At 40.9% G+C, this 21,121-nt stretch overlaps 1 protein-coding gene across 2 annotated transcripts; it reads right to left on the reverse strand.

The window, feature by feature from the left end:
* Window positions 1-398: 398 nt before the first annotated feature.
* On the reverse strand, window positions 399-15,644 carry LOC113017191 (alpha-2,8-sialyltransferase 8F-like). Of its 2 annotated transcripts, XR_013906393.1 has the most exons (8): window positions 15,323-15,644; window positions 12,984-13,055; window positions 12,527-12,601; window positions 8,435-8,576; window positions 8,056-8,168; window positions 7,882-7,974; window positions 4,941-7,802; window positions 399-4,855 (listed from the first exon to the last, which is right to left on the reverse strand). XR_013906393.1 is itself a non-coding variant. In XM_080298898.1 (7 exons), the coding sequence occupies exons 1-7, from the start codon at window positions 15,406-15,408 to the stop codon at window positions 7,325-7,327; spliced, it is 1,059 nt and encodes a 352-aa protein (XP_080155024.1). In that variant the 5' UTR covers window positions 15,409-15,644; the 3' UTR covers window positions 399-7,324. The 2 variants fall into 2 exon arrangements, 1 of the variants encoding a protein (XP_080155024.1); XM_080298898.1 differs by having other exon boundaries at window positions 399-7,802.
* Between the last annotated feature and the right edge of the window lie 5,477 nt (window positions 15,645-21,121).

A 21,121-nucleotide genomic window follows, 5' to 3' on the forward strand; every position in this document is an offset into this window, starting at 1 on the left:
AAACAACAAATTACAAGACCGGTTCCTGTATTTAGGAATAATATACTTTTATAAAGATTTTGAAAAGCTCCGGGGTCACAGAGATGACACTCCTGTCCTTGTCACAAACAATCTTAGATCCCACTGGAGTGTTTTCCTGAGTGACGATGCCATTGTTGGATCCATTGCAATTGATGCTCAGCTGTAATCTTGATAAATTAAAAACAAATGAAAAACAAATAAAAGAAAGCATAAAAAGCGTAAAATTAGTTTTAGATGTAGATTAGTTTTAAATTTTAGATTTGCAAGACAGTAAAAACTTAAGGCGTGGAAAAATCAGAGACAGATAAAGTTCACAACAGTCCATAACAGTAATTTTATGAGAAACCAAACGCAGACAAAAGGAGACAAAACTGAGATTAAGTCAGAGTATTTTTTATTAAGGCATATTTACAAAACTAGGAAAAACAAAGATAACAAAACTAAACTGAGGAACATTTAAATTAGGTATTTAAATAAATAAACAAACCCCTGAAGGGTAGTGACAGGGGATTTCTAAAAATCAGCCTGTAATTCTTCAGTTAAGACACCTGAGTTAGAAAACACAAAGACTGCAGTCGTTTTTTACACGCGTGGGCAACAACGAACGCACCTTGCGAACTGCGAACTGCTGCCTGCGTACTTTTATTTTATACATGTCTGTGTGTGTGTGTGTGTGTGTGTGTGTGTGTGTGTGTGTGTGTGTGTGTGTGTGTGTGTGTGTGTGTGTGTGTGTGTGTGTGTGTGTGTGTGTGTGTGTGTGTGTGTAAAAATAACAACGTCACTCAGAATCAACAGGTTCTTCCCCTTTTAAGATAAGATAAGATAAGATATAATAAGATAAGACTTTATTGATCCCACAACGGGTAAATTTTTGCGTCACCTCAGCTCAGGTACAGATATATGAAGGAAATACAAAAATACAATTAAGTACAATCAATGAAAAAAAGTAAGATAATACTTTTCTTCATCTGCATGTTCTCGGAAAGAGCTGCGGTTTGTCTTCTCTACATCTAACTGTTCTCTAAAAACAGGAAGTGATTTAGTAGCTGAATAAGTTCATCACAACGTTATTAGGTGAAAAGTCACATAGACATATAGATTGCTGAGTAAACAGAAAAAAAGCACATTTCATGAAGCTGATCAAATTATATAAAAACAAAAATCTCTTGACAGGTAGGAAGAAACCTTGGTATATCGTTGAAACAAGAAAACACGAGGAGGTAGTCACTGGAGGAAAACTGGAGGAACACAGGAGGAAATGAAGCTGAAAATATTTTTCAACTTATCTTTGCTAACAGCATGACTCAGATATTCTAGGATCTGTATATAATAGTTCCAGCCAATTCAAGAAGTCAAGACAGATTCCTTAAATTTAGGCAGTCCTTCAAAGTAGCAAATGATCCTAATGTCTCTGATCAGGGTAAACAAATGATGCCCTCTGGAAAGTGAGAGCTCTCTTAAATGTGACAAGACGGACTCAGTCTGCCGAGACCATGGAAGAATGACTGTCTTCATACATCTGTACCAAATCACAACTTCTGAGTGGTCTGTTCATCTGGACGTAGCGCTTTTAGTGGGAGAAATGCTTCGTCATTCATACAAGTGGCTTCTTCTGTCTCAGCTGACTGCAGGTTGTCCCGTTTTCATTGTTCATTCAGTGGTGCTAGTTTCAGTCATTGTGCAAATGTGCTGTTTATAGATTGGGGAAACCTGCAGTCAGCTGAGACTCAAGGAGTCGCTTGGATGAGTGACGAAACATTTCTTCCAATGAAAACACTACGTGAACAGAATTACTTACCTGGATGACTGAGCATGCATCAAGACATATTACATATCACTTCTTATCCTTAATGAATGTTGCGTGTTCTCATTTTGCCCTTGCTCAAGCTTCCCAGAAGCTGGTTTTTCCTCCTCTGAGCATTCACGTTCCTGCTCTACTTTCTGGCCCTCCTCTACCTCATCTCTGCTTCCTCTAAAGAGGGCTTGTTCAGATTAAATAGAACAAGAAACCAAAACATTAAAATATGTTAAAAACACGCATAGTAGTTTGGACCCGGAAGCAGAGTTCATACGTCGTCAATTAAAGGTTGGGTATCCCACCTGCTGTGAATGTTTTAATGCCGTACAGTTATTATTAACATCGCTTGTTACATCCTGTTTATGACAGTTAAAATAAATAACATTCATATTAGAGATAAAATTGTCTTGTGTAAACTGTATGTGGTGTTAAATAGGCCTATACAAGTGTACTTTAATATCGGTCATAAGGGTGTTACTTTAAGAGACATATATTTTATGAGGTGCTCTGAGGAGCTTGGAAAGGAAAGCGTCTGGACTTCTTTAAGTTGCTTGAAGACGTTTCACCTGTCATCCGAGAAGCTTCTTTAATTTAAGTTCAAATGGTGGAGAGTCCCAGATTTAAGCCCTATGGTAGTGAACCCCCAAAAGGGACGATGGACCCCCTATTGATTCTCTACTTAATCACACGAGTCAAGGTGTGAAAACAGGTGTAGGCCACGATTAGCCAAGGTTTCTTAGGGGACACTCCCATGGGGCTTAAATTCTCTATGCCTCACTCAGCCATCTGTCAAAAAATGCATGATCATTGTTAGTGCAATGGTTGGAGACGACTTTGCAGAAAAGCGGACCCTGCAACCGAGCGGGAAAAACGCTAGGAGGAAGATTGTTAGTGCAATGGTGATGTGGGAACAGGATGTGTGTGTGAACTCAAAAGTCCCAGGATGATAATTGGGTTCATCTGAATATTTGCTTTTCATTTTACCACTCATCCAAGTGACTTCTTCATTCTCAGCTGACTGCAGGTTTCCTCAAACTTAAACAGTACCTTTGCATAAATATCAAAACACTTTAATGATTGTTATGATCCAATAGACCATAGATGGCCCGCAGCCTAATTACATTTGGCCCACGAAGCCATACCAAATTACTATTAGAGCTGGCCTACTGGTATTATACAGCTAATATATATATTGTTTAGTATTAAGCTTTGCTTGTTCCATATTCAGTTTTCCAGCAAAACTTATTTGAGTCCATAAGAAAAGATTCATTCTTATATCTGGAGGAAGAATTTTTTTTTTCAATAAATATTAATGTTAGCCTGCGACTTTGTTCCAGTTTTGAATTTCGGCCCACTGTGTATTTGAGTTTGACACCCCTTCAATAGACCAAAGGCATTAGAATCATTCACACGGAGCTCTGGAATGGCTGAAATCACACCATTATAAAAGTCTCAAAGAGTTACCCTTAGATCCAGCTGGAATTAATTTTTATGCTTAAGGCTATTATGTCAAAATTAACATCACACGTTTGTTTTATCCTTTACCACACACAGTTATGTATTGTAGACTAGTAAGATGTTTTGGAAGTAGTCTATAACACTGACAACAACAGGCACAGACAGAAGCTCCTTCTGTGAGGAATTTGAGGGGGATGGTCTGCCTGGACTGCTGATGGCACCAGAAGGTTCAAAACTTTAAGACTGACTCTGTTAGAAGAAAGAGGCACATAAAGAAGCTCTCTTCCCCACTTTCCTTTTCCTTCCCCTGTCATGGTCCTGGGTCATGTGACCCAGTATTCTGAGTTTCTTGATGTTTTTGTTATTCCTTTCAGTCTAGTTTCATTTCAGTTTATCTAGTTACATTCTGTCATACCTAGGTTACAGTTTTAATTCATGATTTATCAAGATCCCCATTTGTCTCATCCCTGTGTGAAGTTTTCTGTGTTAAGTCTTCGTGTGTTTATCTGTCATGTTTCATGTCCAAGTTTTATTTGTTTGTCTAGTTCGAGTCATGTCTAGTTCGGGTCTCGTTACACAGTGTTCTTAGCCTCCTTAGTTTTCCCAGTTTCAGTGTTCTCTAGTGTTTTTGTCATGCCATCAACTGTAATAAAGGCTCTCTTTATTTTTGGAAACCTAGTTCTGTCTCCACCGTGTCTGCATCTGGGTCTACCTCTTCTTCACACCGGCGCACCCCGCTGTGACAGTACGATCTGACCATGTCAGACCCAGCGGACAGTCCGGACGAAATTGGGGAGGAGCTGCAGCGGATCAGCCGGCTCATGACGCGCATCTGTGGTTGCACGGACCCCAGAGTGGTGTCCACTGGGTTGGCGGCCATTGACGCCATCCTTCAGAAGGCGCCACAGCTCCGGCAGTTTCCCCAGCTTTTTGAGGCGTTCGACTCTCTGGCCCCCCTGAAGGAGGAGCTTCGTGCCCGCGCGCTGGCTCAGAGGGTGTTGAACGTCGCCTCAGCACCTACGACTCCGACGCGTTAAATGGTTGTCGTTGTGGTTACCTCGCGAGCTGGAGGCAATCAGAGTAGGGACACTGAGGCTCACCGCTGCACCGCCATCGTTTCACAGTTCGTCTCCGCCACTGTCAAGCTGCACAGCACAGCGCACTGAGATGGTGGAGGCCGCAGATTTCGGCAACGATGAGTGACAGCAGGTATTGCTAGCTTTACGGGAGGACGAGCTCCGTTGGAAGCCCTGGCTCATCTTGGAGGAGGAACTCTCACCTGTTGCACCGCCTCGGGCCAGCTGCTCGCCCTCTCCACCCCGCTCGGACTTTACTTCGCCTGCCTCTTTTCTGGCGAGGATGTGGGCGGACGACGAGGAGATCGCCGCCACGTCACCCTCTGCTTCGGTGGCTTCAGCATCCATCGAACCCACTTCCAGAAAGAACCGGCGTCTACGCCGCCGTTGCACCGCGCTATCCCCGGGGGAGAGTGACTGTGTGTCTATGTCTCACGATCCTTCTATAGAGAAGAGCGAGATGTGCATTGATTCGCCGGGGCCGGAAACTCGTGTTCTGAGACTGAAAGTACAGTGTTTAGTTGTTTAGAAAGACGGGAATCATGGAGTTCGACCTCTGTGAGTGGCAGCAAGCAGCTTGCACCCACCTAGAGAAGGAGCTCCGGGGAAAGCCGTGGCTCACCCCCGATTGTCAGCACATCTTTCGGGGAACACGCCTGTCTCTCGGGGGCCCTCGGAGCTGCCAGGGTCTGCCACCCCTCACTTCCCCAACAGCCAATGCTTCACCCTCAGTGGTTTCTTCAAAGAAGAGGCGACGCACCGCGCAGCAGCTGGAGGTTGGTGGGACTCTTGTTTCCTCTCAGACTCCGTTAATAATAGAGGTTAGTGACAGTCTTTCGCCTCAAATTCTGCCTAGGTTGCAGGAATATGACTGTTATGAAAGGTCTGTAGATGCTCCAGAGATAAAGACAATTTCTACATGTGCTGGAGAAGCAATAGCAACCCAGTGCTCCTCAACACCACCCATTCCCTTAATAAATGATGAAAGTGTTGATCAAGAACTCATGTTTGGTGTGAAGGGTGGTGATATAACCTCTGGTCATGAGCGGTGTGACTTAAATAAGGACACCCTGTCTGTACCTGGTGATCAACTTGACTGTTCCTTAGCTCATTCATCTTGTGACTCTAATACTTGTCATGAATTGTGTAAGATCAAATTATTGTGTAAACCAGAGGAAAACAATTCAAAGCGACCTCTGAGTGGTGCTCTCACTCCTGTACTCAACAAGCACAATTCACCTGAGTTTTGTGTTCCTGGTCAAGAGAACAGTAATGGCAATGTGGTCTATGTTCTGAACTCTAAAAGTGTATTGTGCCCCCCAGAAGAAAAAGATGGGGGACACATGTCTGACCTATGTAGCTCTGGCTCCCCTCAGGGCGCAGTGAATGCCGAGGCTGAGATCTGGGCCTCCGATACTGTTTCTAATGATCATGTTCTACCTTCAGTTTGTGTAAATTTGAAATCATGGTCTTTTGTTTCTTCTAAAACATTTCAGGATGGGGTGTTGGTTGGGAGTACTACTGACATAGTAAGCTCACAGTCTGCACCACCACTGGCAGCCACAGCTCTTTTAAACACTATGTTAGCTGCACCTCCCTTCATAGGTGACTCAGAGCCTCTGTCTAAGTCAGCTTCTGGTGGGGGTCTAGCTGGGGAATGCAGGACTGACCTGCCAAATATCAGGCCGAGCTCCGTGATTCCTGTCAGTCAGAGCATAATGAGGCTTCAATCCCCTCTGACAGCGTCGTTTTTGAGTTGTTTGTGACTAATGTGGTTACTGCTAGAGCTAATGGCTCTGTCAAACCCATCACAGAAGAGTTTATTCAGACTCTTGCCGTTAACCTAGTGCCAGCCTCCCCATCATAAGTAAGTGTAACTGCTTTATGTGTAACCACAGACTCTGATCAGGTTACATGTCCACCACATGACTGCAAAATGAACGTGAATGAGTCTTCTTTGACCAGTTGTGCCGAATTAATGGATGTCCAGGAACCAGCCATGAACAGATAAATCATGTGTCTATGAACAATTCTGTTATAAACGCAGCTCACGGGGCCAAACTGGCCCCTTTGGTGACTGAAACCCTGTCACAGGTGGAGACTGAAGAAATGTCACGTTGTCTTCCTGTGACAGAGAAAATGAACTGTACTGAGTACCTTGGGGGCCCAACTTTCAAACAGGGTTTTTCCATAACAGTCAACTTGCTTGCTAGGAATGGTGAAACTTCCGCTAGAGATGATGCAGAGACTGTTACTGACTCTGGGCAATATTATGGGGTAGATACTGCCTGTGTGTCAAAGATTCATCAATGTAATTCTGGTGAGGGTGAGGCAGCCAATCTGTGTTTGTGTTTTTCTGCTTCTGAGTTAAAAGAACCAAAGACTGAGAATAAAGACTCTGAATTTATGTTTTTGGAGAACAACGAAAATACGAATTCGGGCGATGACAGACAGACCTCTGAAAGGAACACTCACCTAGTACTTGACTGCGGAGCGACTTTTTCTCAGGCTACAATGGACATTAATATTCTGGGTTCTAAACCAGACGGTGAACTAATGAATAATGTTTCCGGGGGCGATCAGTTGGGAAATGAATTGGGTGATGTTACATTAAGTTTTCCAGGGAGTCAGCAGCATCTTTCTTCGGCCAGAGTAACAGTTCAGCCCCCTGTTGAGCTTTCTATTTTGCCAGGGGTCTCCATAACTGCTCATCCTGCATCTGTTGCAGGGTACCCTCCTTCTAACGAGGAGTGTATCAACTTTATCATGACCATGCACTGCAAATGTTGTTAAAAAGAAACTTTAGCAAAAAAATTAATTTCTAACACATGAAATGGAACAATAATTAAAAGAAAGACTGTTGAAATAATAAGTAGTGTACATCTCTCTAATACATTTGGATTTGAGTGCAAATGTCTTGGCCTCTCAGTTGGATACTTGAACATATTCTTTTGTTATTGCAAAATTCAAACTAGACCTGATCTGATTTACAGTCTCCAAGGTGAAGCTTGAGCACGCCCTTATTATGCAGCTCCACCAAGTGGGAAAACTCTTTTGGCATTGCATGGACTTTCCTATTATAGGGTACATTATTATAGTAGTGGTTAGTCAGGGCAAAGAGTTTATCTGGGTGATTACTAAATGGCCAGAATCCATACAAATGCACCGTTTCGCAAAATTCCAGTGCCAGGGTAGTCATATATAATCCAGTGCTAGGTCGATATTCCTTTAACCCCAGAGATTCCCAGAATTTGACCAGTCTTTCGAGATACCTAGGGTTTATGAAGATTGGTTGGATAGGGATATCCATGTCCTCAATGGCATACACAGCCCGCTGACAAACTGGGCGAGTAAAACCAAAGGAGAAGCAAGGAAAGAGAAGCAGGGAGTTGCCATACTGTTGGAGACTGTCTGCAAACGCCCCACGACGTCCCGTCAGTGACCCATACCTGCAAATTAACGCATGACTTAAAGCAACAAGACATAAACTAACAAGTCAGTTCAATGTCGGGTTCATTAATTGCTCACTTATGCATGAAGATGCTTGGGTTTGCTGTCACAAGGTTAGTCTTCCTGCCAACATCATTGTGAAATTCATTTTCCAGAGGAGGAAGGTTGCACCTGAAATAACATGAAATATTACTTTCAGAGAGAAGAGTCCTCATCACGATTTCCATTCCTTACAGTGAACATCTTTCTCACCTAATAACAAAATCAGCTGAATCAATCATTTTTCCACAGCCGCTGTTTGTTAGAATCCCACCGCTCCCAACAATTGAACAAGTGTCCCATCTCTTTTTTGAGAAAGGATTCTCCTGGAAGTGACATCAACAGATTATAAATAACAAAGAGCAACATTTACAGTGCTTGTAACATACAGTGTGTGAAAGACAACTACTCATTGTATTTAGGAACTGATGTGATTTAATCCTTTAAGGATGATGACAAAACGTAGTCAAGTCATGTTTGAAAATTTGAAGAACAACAGAGGCATGAAACATGCAGCAAATTTTGTCTTCATACTAGTTCATTCATAAACAACAAATTACAAGACCGGTTCCTGTGTTTAGGAATAACATACTTTTATAAAGATTTTGAAAAGCTCCGGGGTCACAGAGATGACACTCCTGTCCTTGTCACAAATAATCTTAGATCCCACTGGAGTGTTTTCCTGAGTGACGATGCCATTGTTGGATCCATTGCAATTGATGCTCAGTTGTAATCTTGACAAATTAAAAACAAATGAAAAACAAATAAAAGAAAACATAAAAAGTAAAATTAGTTCTGGTGTTGAGATGAAAGATTTGCAAGACAGTAAAAACTTAAGGCGTGGAAAAATCAGAGACAGATAAAGTTCACAACAGTCCATAACAGTGATTTTATGAGAAACCAAACGCAGACAAAAGGAGACAAAACTGAGATTAAGTCAGAGTATTTTTTATTAAGGCATATTTACAAAACTAGGAAAAACAAAGATAACAAAACTAAACTGAGGAACATTTAAATTAGGTATTTAAATAAATAAACAAACCCCTGAAGGGTAGGAAGAAACCTTGCTATATCGTGGAAACAAGAAAACACGAGGAGGTAGTCACTGGAGGAAAACTGGAGGAACACAGGAGGAAATGAAGCTGAAAATATTTTTCAACTTATCTTTGCTAACAGCATGACTCAGATATTCTAGGATCTGTATATAATAGTTCCAGCCAATTCAAGAAGTCAAGACAGATTCCTTAAATTTAGGCAGTCCTTCAAAGTAGCAAATGATCCTAATGTCTCTGATCAGGGTAAACAAATGATGCCCTCTGGAAAGTGAGAGCTCTCTTAAATGTGACAAGACGGACTCAGTCTGCCGAGACCATGGAGGAATGACTGTCTTCAGTACAGTTATTATTAACATCGCTTGTTACATCCTGTTTATGACAGTTAAAATAAATAACATTCATATAAGAGATAAAATTGTCTTGTGTAAACTGTATGTGGTGTTAAATAGGCCTATACAAGTGTACTTTAATATCGGTCATAAGGGTGGTACTTTAAGAGACATATATTTTATGAGGTGCTCTGAGGAGCTTGGAAAGGAAAGCGTCTGGACTTCTTTAAGTTGCTTGAAGACGTTTCACCTGTCATCCGAGAAGCTTCTTTAATTTAAGTTCAAATGGTGGAGAGTCCCAGATTTAAGCCCTATGGTAGTGAACCCCCAAAAGGGACAATAGACCCCCTATTGATTCTCTATCCAATCACACGAGTCAAGGTGTGAAAACAGGTGTAGGCCACGATTAGCCAAGGTTTCTTAGGGGACACTCCCATGGGCAGGGCTCTAGACTAACTTTTTGCCATGGTTGCACTGGTGCGCCTAAAAATAAAATTTAGGCGCACCAGCACAAAATTTAGGCGTACCCAAATTTTTTAATTGCATTACTTAACACCGCAGTTTTACATGTTCACGTTTTTTTGATTTGTAAATGATTAACTAACAACCTTTCAAAATGATTAACTTGACACCCCCTTTGTTGCCCAAATTAACAGCAGCTCCATCAGCCCCCATAGCAATGATTTTATCCAACCAGTTACTGCACTGGTCCCTAAGAGCAGCAAATGCTTTCTTTGAGGCAGCATAAATTCCTAAACAAATAAAAAAAAAATACCATTTACTTATCAGATCAAGAGTTTACAATGCAGTCTTTTTCAGTTTGAGTTTCTATATTCATGTATTATTGCTATGTTTAATTTTCAATGATAAGAATATGCTAGATATGGTTCATTCAGTAACAATCATATACATAGGCTACGTGACATGACATGGCTTACCTTGGGCATGGGCATGCTGGACTTCAATGTGTCCAATCAGTATATTCCCTGGTCTTCCTTTTTGCAAGATACGAGCGTACACAATGACACATTCTTTTGTGGCGATGTCTGTGTCTCCATCGATCAGGAAGGCCATGTATGTACTGTTCGCAATTTCCACTGACGTCTTTTTTTTCAGTGTGTCAGCGATTACGCCTAGAAACTGGGCGTACGCAACATCATTGCTGTATGTGGGGTTTATGTCCAAGCCATTTTTCTTGTGAAGAGTTATTTCTGACTTGAACTTAGTAAACGGAACTTCTTCTTTTGCAATATTGTAGGCGATGTTAAACTTAATGATCATCTCGGCTTCCTCAGATGACCTCTTTACTCCTGCCTGCCGCTGAAAGGCAGTGGGGAGCGGGGACATTTTGGCAGCGCATTTATCGCGGCATATAATGCTGTATGCTTTTTCAGCGTTTCAATTCGAAACGTATTAGCACCAGTGACAAATGCAGTGTTGCCGGCCTAGCTGGCCTATTTGCTTTTCATTTTACCACTCATCCAAGTGACTTCTTCATTCTCAGCTGACTGCAGGTTTCCTCAAACTTAAACAGTACCTTTGCATAAATATCAAAACACTTTAATGATTGTTATGATCCAATAGACCATAGATGGCCCGCAGCCTAATTACATTTGGCCCACGAAGCCATACCAAATTACTATTAGAGCTGGCCTACTGGTATTATACAGCTAATATATATATTGTTTAGTATTAAGCTTTGCTTGTTCCATATTCAGTTTTCCAGCAAAACTTATTTGAGTCCATAAGAAAAGATTCATTCTTATATCTGGAGGAAGGTTTTTTTTTTTTCAATAAATATTAATGTTAGCCTGCGACTTTGTTCCAGTTTTGAATTTCGGCCCACTGTGTATTTGAGTTTGACACCCCTTCAATAGACCAAAGGCATTAGAATCATTCACACGGAGCTCTGGAATGGCTGAAATCACACCATTATAAAAGTCTCAAAGAGTTACCCTTAGATCCAGCTGGAATTTATTTTTATGCTTAAGGCTATTATGTCAAAATTAACATCACACGTTTGTTTTATCCTTTACCACACACAGTTATGTATTGTAGACTAGTAAGAAGTGTTGGAAGTAGTCTATAACACTGACAACAACAGGCACAGACAGAAGCTCCTTCTGTGAGGAATTTGAGGGGGATGGTCTGCCTGGACTGCTGATGGCACCAGAAGGTACAAAACTTCAAGACTGACTCTGTTAGAAGAAAGAGGCACATAAAGAAGCTCTCTTCCCCACTTTCCTTTTCCTTCCCCCCTCCCCATCTCTGTATGCAGGCCTGACCAGAGTGCAAGAGGTGGTTGCTATGGTAATGGGATTTTTTTTCCTGAAAAAGGCTCATGTCTGTATAAGGAGACGTATAGAGAGAGGTACAAGAAACCTGAGCAGATATCAGACCTAAGGCCACCCTCAGTTGTTTCAACCAAGCATGTTAAGATTCTGTTTAAAGGCGTACACTGCCTGGTGTGGTGCTCTTTGTTCATTTGGGTCTCCTGAGTGAGCACAGACAAGGCAGCCGTTTTAACCTTGAACCTTGAATTGCTTAATAAATGTAATAAAATGTACTTATTTGTCTTCTTCCTCAAAAACCCAACAATTTTGTAAAACCTTGGGCCCGCTCTTGTCTGTCAGATGACGATTATGTTGTCCTCACTAAGCGACACGACCGCCTTCCTCTCCTCCATGGATGCTGGAACATTTGCATTGCTGAAGAGGCCAAAACCATCATTCGCAGTTGCGTCCACATCCACAGTGTTGGTTCAGGTTTCTGAATCTGTGGCTGCGATCAGCTCCACTAGTGGAATTTGTCTCTACATCACAGCAAAGTTCAACATTTTTGCAAGAGAATTTTCTCTACTTGATTTAGTTGCCTCTCAGACAATTTTTCCACCCACTTGTACACATCCTGAGTGTGAGTCTGCTAAACAAGTAAACCAAACCTTTATTTCTTTCTGGCTGGTCTTAGACTTTTAATTGTGGGCTGGTCAAAGGTCCCCTTTTCACGTGTCTTCTTAACTAAAACTAGTTTAAGCATATTGACGGGAAAATTTGTTTAGCCGTTTCGTTTAGCAAATGGCTCTTAGCCTTGACTGAAGAGCTTGTTTAAAGACCTTTAGGAGTAATCCTGCCTCATCTGCATTTGAGGATAAATAGCAGCTGTTTCCTGTAGTCTGCCATCTTCCATGCTCGTACTCACATACTAGCTTCAGGCAGTTTTTATTTATTTATTATTAACCAGAAATTCACATAAAAATAAAACTCAACCATCAATCAATAATATCAGGATGTTAGGTATTACCTCAATCTGTGGTAATTCTCCTCATGCTTTTTCCACGTTGGATTGTAGAGCTTTTTCACTTCATCAATGACTTCCCTGTAATGCACAAGCATTCCAGTACATTTAGTAACCTTCCTGCACTGGGTGTCTGTGAAGGTTCTCAGTCATCCAGGTCATCGTAGTCTAAGGAGCTTGAAAAGAAAAGCGTCTGGACTTTTAAAATTTTCTTTAAGACGTTTCACCTCTCACCTGAGAAGCTTCTTCAGTTCAAAGAGCAAATGGTGGATGTGGTGGCAGTGTCCCCCAAGGGGGGTCATGTTGACCATGTTGACGTCTTCAAGAAAAATAAAGAAGTTCTGACACTTTTCTTTCCAAGCTCCTTAGACCTACTCCTTCCTGCAGGGGGCTTACATGACTTAATCTTGACATAAAAATTGTAATTTCTTAATGAACAAGTCATGGCAATGTTTGCTCTTACTTGCAGCCTTTACAAAGTTCAGAGGGCTTTGGGGCACTTCTTTGAGGATTTGGTCGGTGAAGCTCGACAAAACTGTGAGAAACAAATAAGAGATAAAATTATGACTCTTTCTTGACCCCTTCTTTGGTCTTGTTTTGTTTACATCTCACAGGAGGTAATTTGTGATTTTAACTCATTTATTAAATCTGATCCCTGTTCTTATGTATGTTAAATATTTAAGATATTATTAGAGGGGTCTATGAGTTGTTGGAAATTTAAAGATTACAAGTAATGCCGTAATTCACTTGAGAGATGTTTGTATCAGATATTGTATCTATACACAATGAGGTTTTTGTTTGTTTGTTTGTTTTGTTTTGTTTTTTAATAGTCTTAAATGTCAACTCGAATATACCAACTGTGTTATTGGCAGCTGCTGTGCTATAAAGCACAGACAGTTTGGTGCAGGCTAAACAGAATAGAATAGAATAGAATAGAATAGAATAGAATAGAATAGAATAGAATAGAATAGAATAGAATAGAATAATCCTTTAATTGTCCCCACAAGGGGAAATTTGGTTAGTCTGCAGTATTGTATTGAAGTTTACAGTATTGCTGTTGTTGTTGAACAGTTGCAGAAGAGCTTTAGTGTTTACAGTCATAGTTCAGTCACATCAGTGGTGCCAGAGATCAGTTTCAATTTAAGATGATGAGGGTGTTTAAAAATCAGTGAGTCAGTGTAAAAGTCAGAGCTCAAATGTGACATGATATTTGGTTACAAGCTAGAGTGTGATATTAACCATCGCTAGATACCAATAGAATTCCCTAAATGCTGTCACTGCAAACAAAAGGAATTGAAGTTTTAAGTATAGTTTTAATGATAAAAGAATTAACCTTATTGGAACTTGAAGAAGCGGTCCAGAGTACGTTATTTACTAATATTAAGATATTTAGAATCCCCATTTAGCATTCCTATATGGCTATATATAATCAATATCAACAGTGACAGTAAGAAACACGTATAGTATATCTGCATAGTAAACGGAATATGTTTCTGGTAACATTTGTGTGTAAACGTGTGCGATTGTGCCTGTAAGGACACATAAATACAGGGTAACAAAACACAGTTTGCATCTAATCAGATGTGCAAGAGCAGTAAGTGCAATACGAGCAGATTATATAAGGATAAGGATAGTATAAAAGGCGGGAATAGCTATGAACAGATTATGTACAAGTAAGTTAAGTATACACAAATAAGTATTCAGATGTTTATATTGCTATGCAGAGACCAAATATACAGATGTGATGTTGTATACAAATGTATAGATGATCTATACTGTTATACAGATGGGATACACAGATATACAGATGTACTGTGAACCAACATGTAGAAAGTACCATACAAAGATATGTGGTGTGCTGGGAGTGCTAAATGGAATCTCCCATCATCCCCCTGGGACATTGTGTTTACTCTGTTATGGTTTTGTAGCTGTTATAGGTCGTTTCTACCAATAGTGCAGTGTTGATTTGATTTACAGTTGTTGCGGTGGTAAAAAAGATTTGTTACACAATAAGTGAAGGCATGTGCAGGGTTACTGACCCCATTGGAAGCGCAGTGTTGGTTGTTTTTTTTTTTATGTGCTGAATGAAAGAAGGTCCTCTATGTCTCGCTTGAGCTACAGCAACATCTGAAGGTTCAGTACCTCTTTGTAGATTCCCCACTTTGTGGTTTCTCAGCTCTTTACAACACCATACTATATATGAGTTTGTATTTCACTTTACATTTTACGTCTGCCTTTCTTTCAAAATGAATCCTAACTAAAAAAAAAAAAGTATTGTCAAAAGAAATTAAGTGCAGCCAAGTTAATTAGAAATATACTTTTGTGTAATACTACGTAATATACAAGTTATTCATGTCCAGTTATTTACAAATCAGTACCAATAATGTTGTGTAGTCAGAGTAAACCGGTCATGTGACTCTAACCTTATTTTCACTGCACAACAAAACTCGTATCAAAAGAACAATGCAAACAAAACAAACATACCAAATACTGTTATTCCCTTAGAAGGAAATACAGAGTGAGAGCTGAGGTTTGTGGTTACGTGTGAAAGAATGAATGACAAACACATGAAGACATGTACTTCAGCTTTTACCAGAGTATTTTTTAACAAATATGAAATGTGTATTTCTACTTAAATTAAGCATGTTTGTATTTCTGCAACCTCAGGCTTATATTAGCATTTTACACAGCTTCCCAACTGTTGGGAAGCGTTTATCACAGTGCCATAAGCTACTTTTGATCAGAATACTTTGTTTCGTGACCTCTTGCTTTTATCTGTAAAATACAAAAGTACTCACTCACCTGTCCTCAAACGCGTACCAGGTAAGAGTGGTCAGCAGACTCCCCAAACAGAGAAAATTGATCACAATCGAGAGGTTTTTCCTCATGTCGCTCTAGTGCTTCACCTTTCTTAACACTTCGCTTTAACTCAGCTTTTTTTATGTACTTTTACCTCATATGTTGATACGGTTATCTGCCCGGTATTAAATCCGGTTCTTTTATATTCTTTACGGCCAAAAAGACAAAAGTGCTCAAAGTGGTCAAACTCAAAAAATTATCTTTAATTTTACATATTCCGGAATATGGAGACCCAGCAGACACACAGACACGTCAGCCAAAATCTGAAGCACAAACAGGAAGCCTAGTTATATTTATATACTCCCTCTAGTCGTCACACCAGGTGAGGTGGTGAGTGACAGGAGAATGGTGGCTAAGCTGTCATCCTTGTTGGACAACATTTCCCACCCCATGCATGAGACTCTGACAGCACTGAGCAGCTCCTTCAATGGGAGACTGCGGCACATTGCACTAGAGATTGGCATACTTGGCAAACCACGATGTCATGTTCTGTGTGAGGATGCTCTCCACAGCGCCTGTATAGAAAATCCTGAGGATCTTTGGAGAGACCCTGAACTTCCTCAGTTGTCGTAGGTGGTACAGGCGCTGCCTAGCCTTTTTGGTCTGGACCTAAATGTGGGCAGCCCATGTCAGGTCTGAGGAGATGTGAACACCAAGATACTTGAAGGACTGCACCCTCTCCACTGGAGCTCCATTGATGATAGTGGGCTTGTAGTCTCTGTGCTGACTCCTTCTGAAGTCCACCACCAGCTCTTTCGTCTTGCCGACGTTCAGCTGGAGGTGGTTCTCCTGGCACCATGATGCCAGATTCTTCACTTCATCCATGTAGGCCGCCTCATCGTTGTTGGAGATGGCACCCAACACTAGGGCTGGGCCATATTATACCGTTCACGGTAATACCGGTATAATGTTAGGCAACGATAGGAAAATGAAATATCGCGATAGAATATGAGTAAAACGCGCATGCGCAGTGCCTTTGTTTTCATACGCACATGGCCGATTGTTGAGTGAAACAGATGAACCAGAATTGGTTTGTAAAAATGGTGCAACTTCAGTGATGTGGAACTGGTTTGGTGTTTGTCCGTCAGATACACGACAAAGCACATTTTTTTGCAGAACATGCAAGCGGCCGTCGTTATTGTCGTATTTATCGGACTAAGATGCTCTTAAATCTGGGAGTAATCTGGGTCCTAAACTCCGTAATCTTCAGGTCAAACTAACACTGCAGCATCACTGAGAGTTAAAAACTGTCTAAATTCTTTCATCTTTAATAAAACGATCAGCATTGCTGCTTTACCAGGTGTAACTATGAAGTTTAACTTCCAGGCATCCGTGAAAACAAAATTTATTACATTTAACGGAATTAGAAGTTAGCAGGAAGCTAGCGGAAGTTAGCTCGCTAGTTTCGCTAGTTACCTAAGCATGATATAGCATGTTCTGACTGAGAGATTTCTGAAAAAATTCAAACGTACAGCTCTGCTATCACTTCCAACATAAATGAAGACAGGAAACTAAACAGCAGTGACGTTTGTAGGGTTACTGAAGTTGGGCTAGCTGGTATATAATGATGTGCTACGTGATCGCTCGCGACACAGCTATGTTAGCATAACATAAACAGTGAAGCTGGAGGACGAACACTAACACTTTTCCACTTATAAAAGTTAACGTGAAGGTTCCTCATGGTTAGAGACAAATGCAATCGCATGGCAGGATGCTGTAAACACCAAACTTCAGTCAGGAGAACAACTGAGATAATCCATCCACAATACAAGGTTAGTCATTAATATACTGCAACAACATGGGAATAGAGCAGCTGCCAGAGAATTCAACATTAATGAATAAATGGTACAGAAGTGGAGGAAGCAAGAAGAATGAGTTTAATAAAGTTTGATTTATCTGACTGCTTTGTTTCGCTTAATGTGCCTTATGATCCCGTGCACCTTATGGTCCGAAAAATGCGTACTGCACACTGCAGTTTAATGTTGCAAAGCACCTCTTTTTAACTTCAGTGGATATTATACATGGTTATGCTCAGGATATGTCAGCCCATTTCTACTGGAAATGCCTTTTGGTTAAACTTTCAGCAAGGAATTTGCATTTGCACTGTTACATTTTTATAAAGCTTTAATGTACATAAAAACCAGCTTCTTGTTTAAGTGAAAATAAATGGAAGGTTGTCTTTTTGCGCTAGTAATGTTGTGGAGTTGTATTTTGTCTCGCATCAATTATATCGTCAGTTATATCGTTATCGCAAATTTTCAAATATATATCGTGATAAATATTTTTGGCCATATCGCCCTGCTCTACCCAACACCACTGTGTCGTCAGCAAACTTCACAATGGTGTTGGAGCCATGGGTGGCCACCAAGTCTGAAGTGTAGAGGGAGTAGAGCAGTGGCGAGAGGACACATCCCCGAGGTGCTCCTGTGTTGATGGTGATGCTGTTAGAGACGCATCTATGGGCAGAAATCTGTGCCATCAGAAACTGAATTTGAATAAGTTAAATTTGAATTTGAATTGCTCAGATTGAATCTGAACTGTAACTTGAATAAATGCTTTTGAAAACTGAATTTGAATTAGTCTAATTTGAAATTGAATTTATGGTTTGAAAATGATCATAACTAAATTGAAATTGAATTTTATATTTTGAAAATGAATTGATTTGCTTTGAAACTGCATTTTATCCTTTAAAAATTCAGCTCTCGAATACTTTCAGTTTCAGTTCTACAATTCAATTTCAGTTCCAAAATTCAGTTTTTTGGACCTTACATCCGGTTCCGGTTCAAGCGCAGATTAATAGAACTACGTTTTACTAGCGGACCGAAAGTGTTACTGACGGGAATCTACAGCGTCTTGAGCTGAATTAAGACTTCAGAAGTCATTTGTCATGTCGAATGACCAGCGGATAAACTCTCAGGTTGGTAATAAATGTACTACATGTATAAGAACAAGCGTCATGTTAACAAATGATAGCCGTAAGGTAACTTTTATGCTTATTGTAGCTGTTAGCTAAAAACGCTAATTTAGCGTAGTTTGCCCTGAATTCAGCTTTGACAAACAAATATGATCGACTGTTTCTAGTAGAATTCCAAAGTTGTCATCTTGTACCCTCTCAGAGTACCCCCTCTGTATGCTTGCAGAGACCCCAACAGTAGGGAAACATGCAAAACGGTGTCCAAACCTTTGTGTTTTAGCTTTATTTATGCCTTACACAGCATCCCAACTCTTTAGCTAACTTAAAAACTTTAGCTAAAGTGAATAGTTAGTCTAATTCATTAGTGCAGCATTTCATTTACCTGTTCAGCACGGAACTTATTGTTTTTGGAGGAAAACACGAACACGGTGTACAGTCCAGTCTTAATAGCTTACTTACAACTGGGCTCGTCAGACACTCTTCTTGGCTGCAGTGGTTATTATTATATTTACATGCTTCCAGCTCCCGTTTTTGCTCGATGACAACTCATACCTTTCCACTCCCCTTTTTCTCCCTCCTCGCGCTCACAGACCCATAACGTGTATGGCAGTCCATTCTCCCTGCAACACGGACTACACTGCCTATGATGCTACATTCTTTAGAGCTATGCTTGTAACATTCTGCCTGTTAGCTTAGCACAACAACAACAAAAAGGCCTCTCTCACCCAGGAAACACGCAGAGAGAGAGAGCATCACCCTGTAACCATGGCAACCGTAACGCTGCCACCCGGAACAACCGAACTTAGCTGTCAAACAAAACCCAAACAGGCCTGACCCGCGACAATATGAAACATGGAATGTACCACAGTGTAATCCATTTATTTCAACAAAGTAACTGTATTCTAAATACCACCTTTTTAAACGGTAACTGTAACGGAATACAGTTACTCATATTTTGTATTTTAAATACGTAACGGCGGTACATGTATTCTGTTACTCCCCAACAGTGTTTACAGGTAAGGCCGTTTAAGCCCAGTAAGCCACACCCCCCCCCCCCCCCCCCGCCCCGCTCCGCTGATGGTTGACTCCAAATCTCCCGAACACTATGTCGTTTTGAGAACGCAAGACCGAAACAGCGAGACCAAGACCGAGACCAAGACAAAAGTCTGTCGAGACCACGTAAAAGTGGTCTTGAGACATCCAACTCTAATCCTCAGCTGTGTCTCACTACTGTTCCCTCTTTGCCCTGTTCACCTTCTCTATTTATTGTCTGTGCTTGCCTCCGTCCATTGTTGCATTATCCGTCATACCTCTGTGTGTTCTGTTCAGGTTGTGCCTCAGTTTAGTTTTGGTTTTTCTTTGTTCAGCAATAAAGACATTTAAAGTTCATGTCTGCCATTTTGGAGTTTGCATTTGGGTCCTTTTCCTGTCTGCCTGCAAACAGCCGTGACACCTACTCTTTACCTTCCCAAATTGCCATTGTTCATAGGCATTCATCATTTCAAAGGAGAGAAAAAGAGCACCTGCTGCTATTCCTTTGATACCCTCCCTTTGCCTGGGTCTTAGTGCCTTCCCGATTCCATTCAATTCAATTCAATTTTATTTATATAGCGCCAAATAACAACAAAAGTCGCCTCAAGGCGCTTCATAGGTACAGAGAAAAACCCAACAATCATATGAACCCCTATGAGCAGCACTTTGGCGACAGTGGGAAGGAAAAACTCCCTTTTACCAGGAAGAAACCTCCGGCAGAACCAGGCTTAGGGAGGGGCGGCCATCTGCTGCGACCGGTTGGGATGAGAGAAGGAAGACAGGATAAAAGACATGCTGTGGAAGAGAGACAGAGATTAATAACAGATATGATTCAGTGCAGAGAGGTCTATTAACACATAGTGAGTGAGAAAGGTGACTGGAAAGGAAAAACTCAATGCATCATGGGAATCCCCGGCAGCCTACGTCTATTGCAGCATAACTAAGGGAGGATTCAGGGTCACCTGGTCCAGCCCTAACTATATACTTTAGCAAAAAGGAAACTTTTAAGCCTAATCTTAAAAGTAGAGATAGTGTCTGTCTCCCGAATCCCAACTGGAAGCTGGTTCCACAGAAGAGGGGCCTGAAAACTGAAGGCTGTCCCTCCCATTCTACTTTTAAATACTCTAGGAACAACAAGTAGGTCTGCAGTGCGAGAGCGAAGTGCTCTAATAGGGTGATATGGTACTACAAGGTCATTAAGATAAGATGGGGCCTGATTATTTAAGACCTTGTATGTGAGGAGCAGGATTTTGAATTCAATTCTGGATTTAACAGGAAGCCAATGAAAGGAATCCAAAACAGGAGAAATATGCTCTCTCTTTCTAGTCCCTGTCAGGACTCTTGCTGCAGCATTTTGGATTAATTGAAGGATTTTCAGCGAGTTTTTAGGACATCCTGATAACAATGAATTACAGTAGTCCAGCCTGGAAGTAATAAATGCATGAACTAGTTTTATAGCGTCACTCTGAGACAGGATATTTCTAACTTTAGAGATGTTGCGCAAATGGAAGAAAGCAGTCTTACATATTTATTTAATATGTGCATTGAAGGATATATCCTGGTCAAAAATGACTCCAAGGTTCCTCACAGCGTTACTGGAGGCCAAGGTAATGCCATCCAGAGTAAGAATCTGGTTAGATACCATATTTCTAAGATTTTCAGGGCCGAGTACAATAACCTCAGTTTTATCTGAATTAAGGAGCAGAAAGTTAGCGGCCATCCAGGTCTTTATGTCTTTAAGACATTCCTGCAGTTTAACTAATTGGTGTGTGTTATCTGGCTTCATGGACAGATAG

Source organism: Astatotilapia calliptera, chromosome 3 (genome assembly GCF_964374335.1).
Source record: "Astatotilapia calliptera chromosome 3, fAstCal68.1, whole genome shotgun sequence".
Taxonomy (NCBI): Eukaryota; Metazoa; Chordata; class Actinopteri; order Cichliformes; family Cichlidae; genus Astatotilapia; species Astatotilapia calliptera.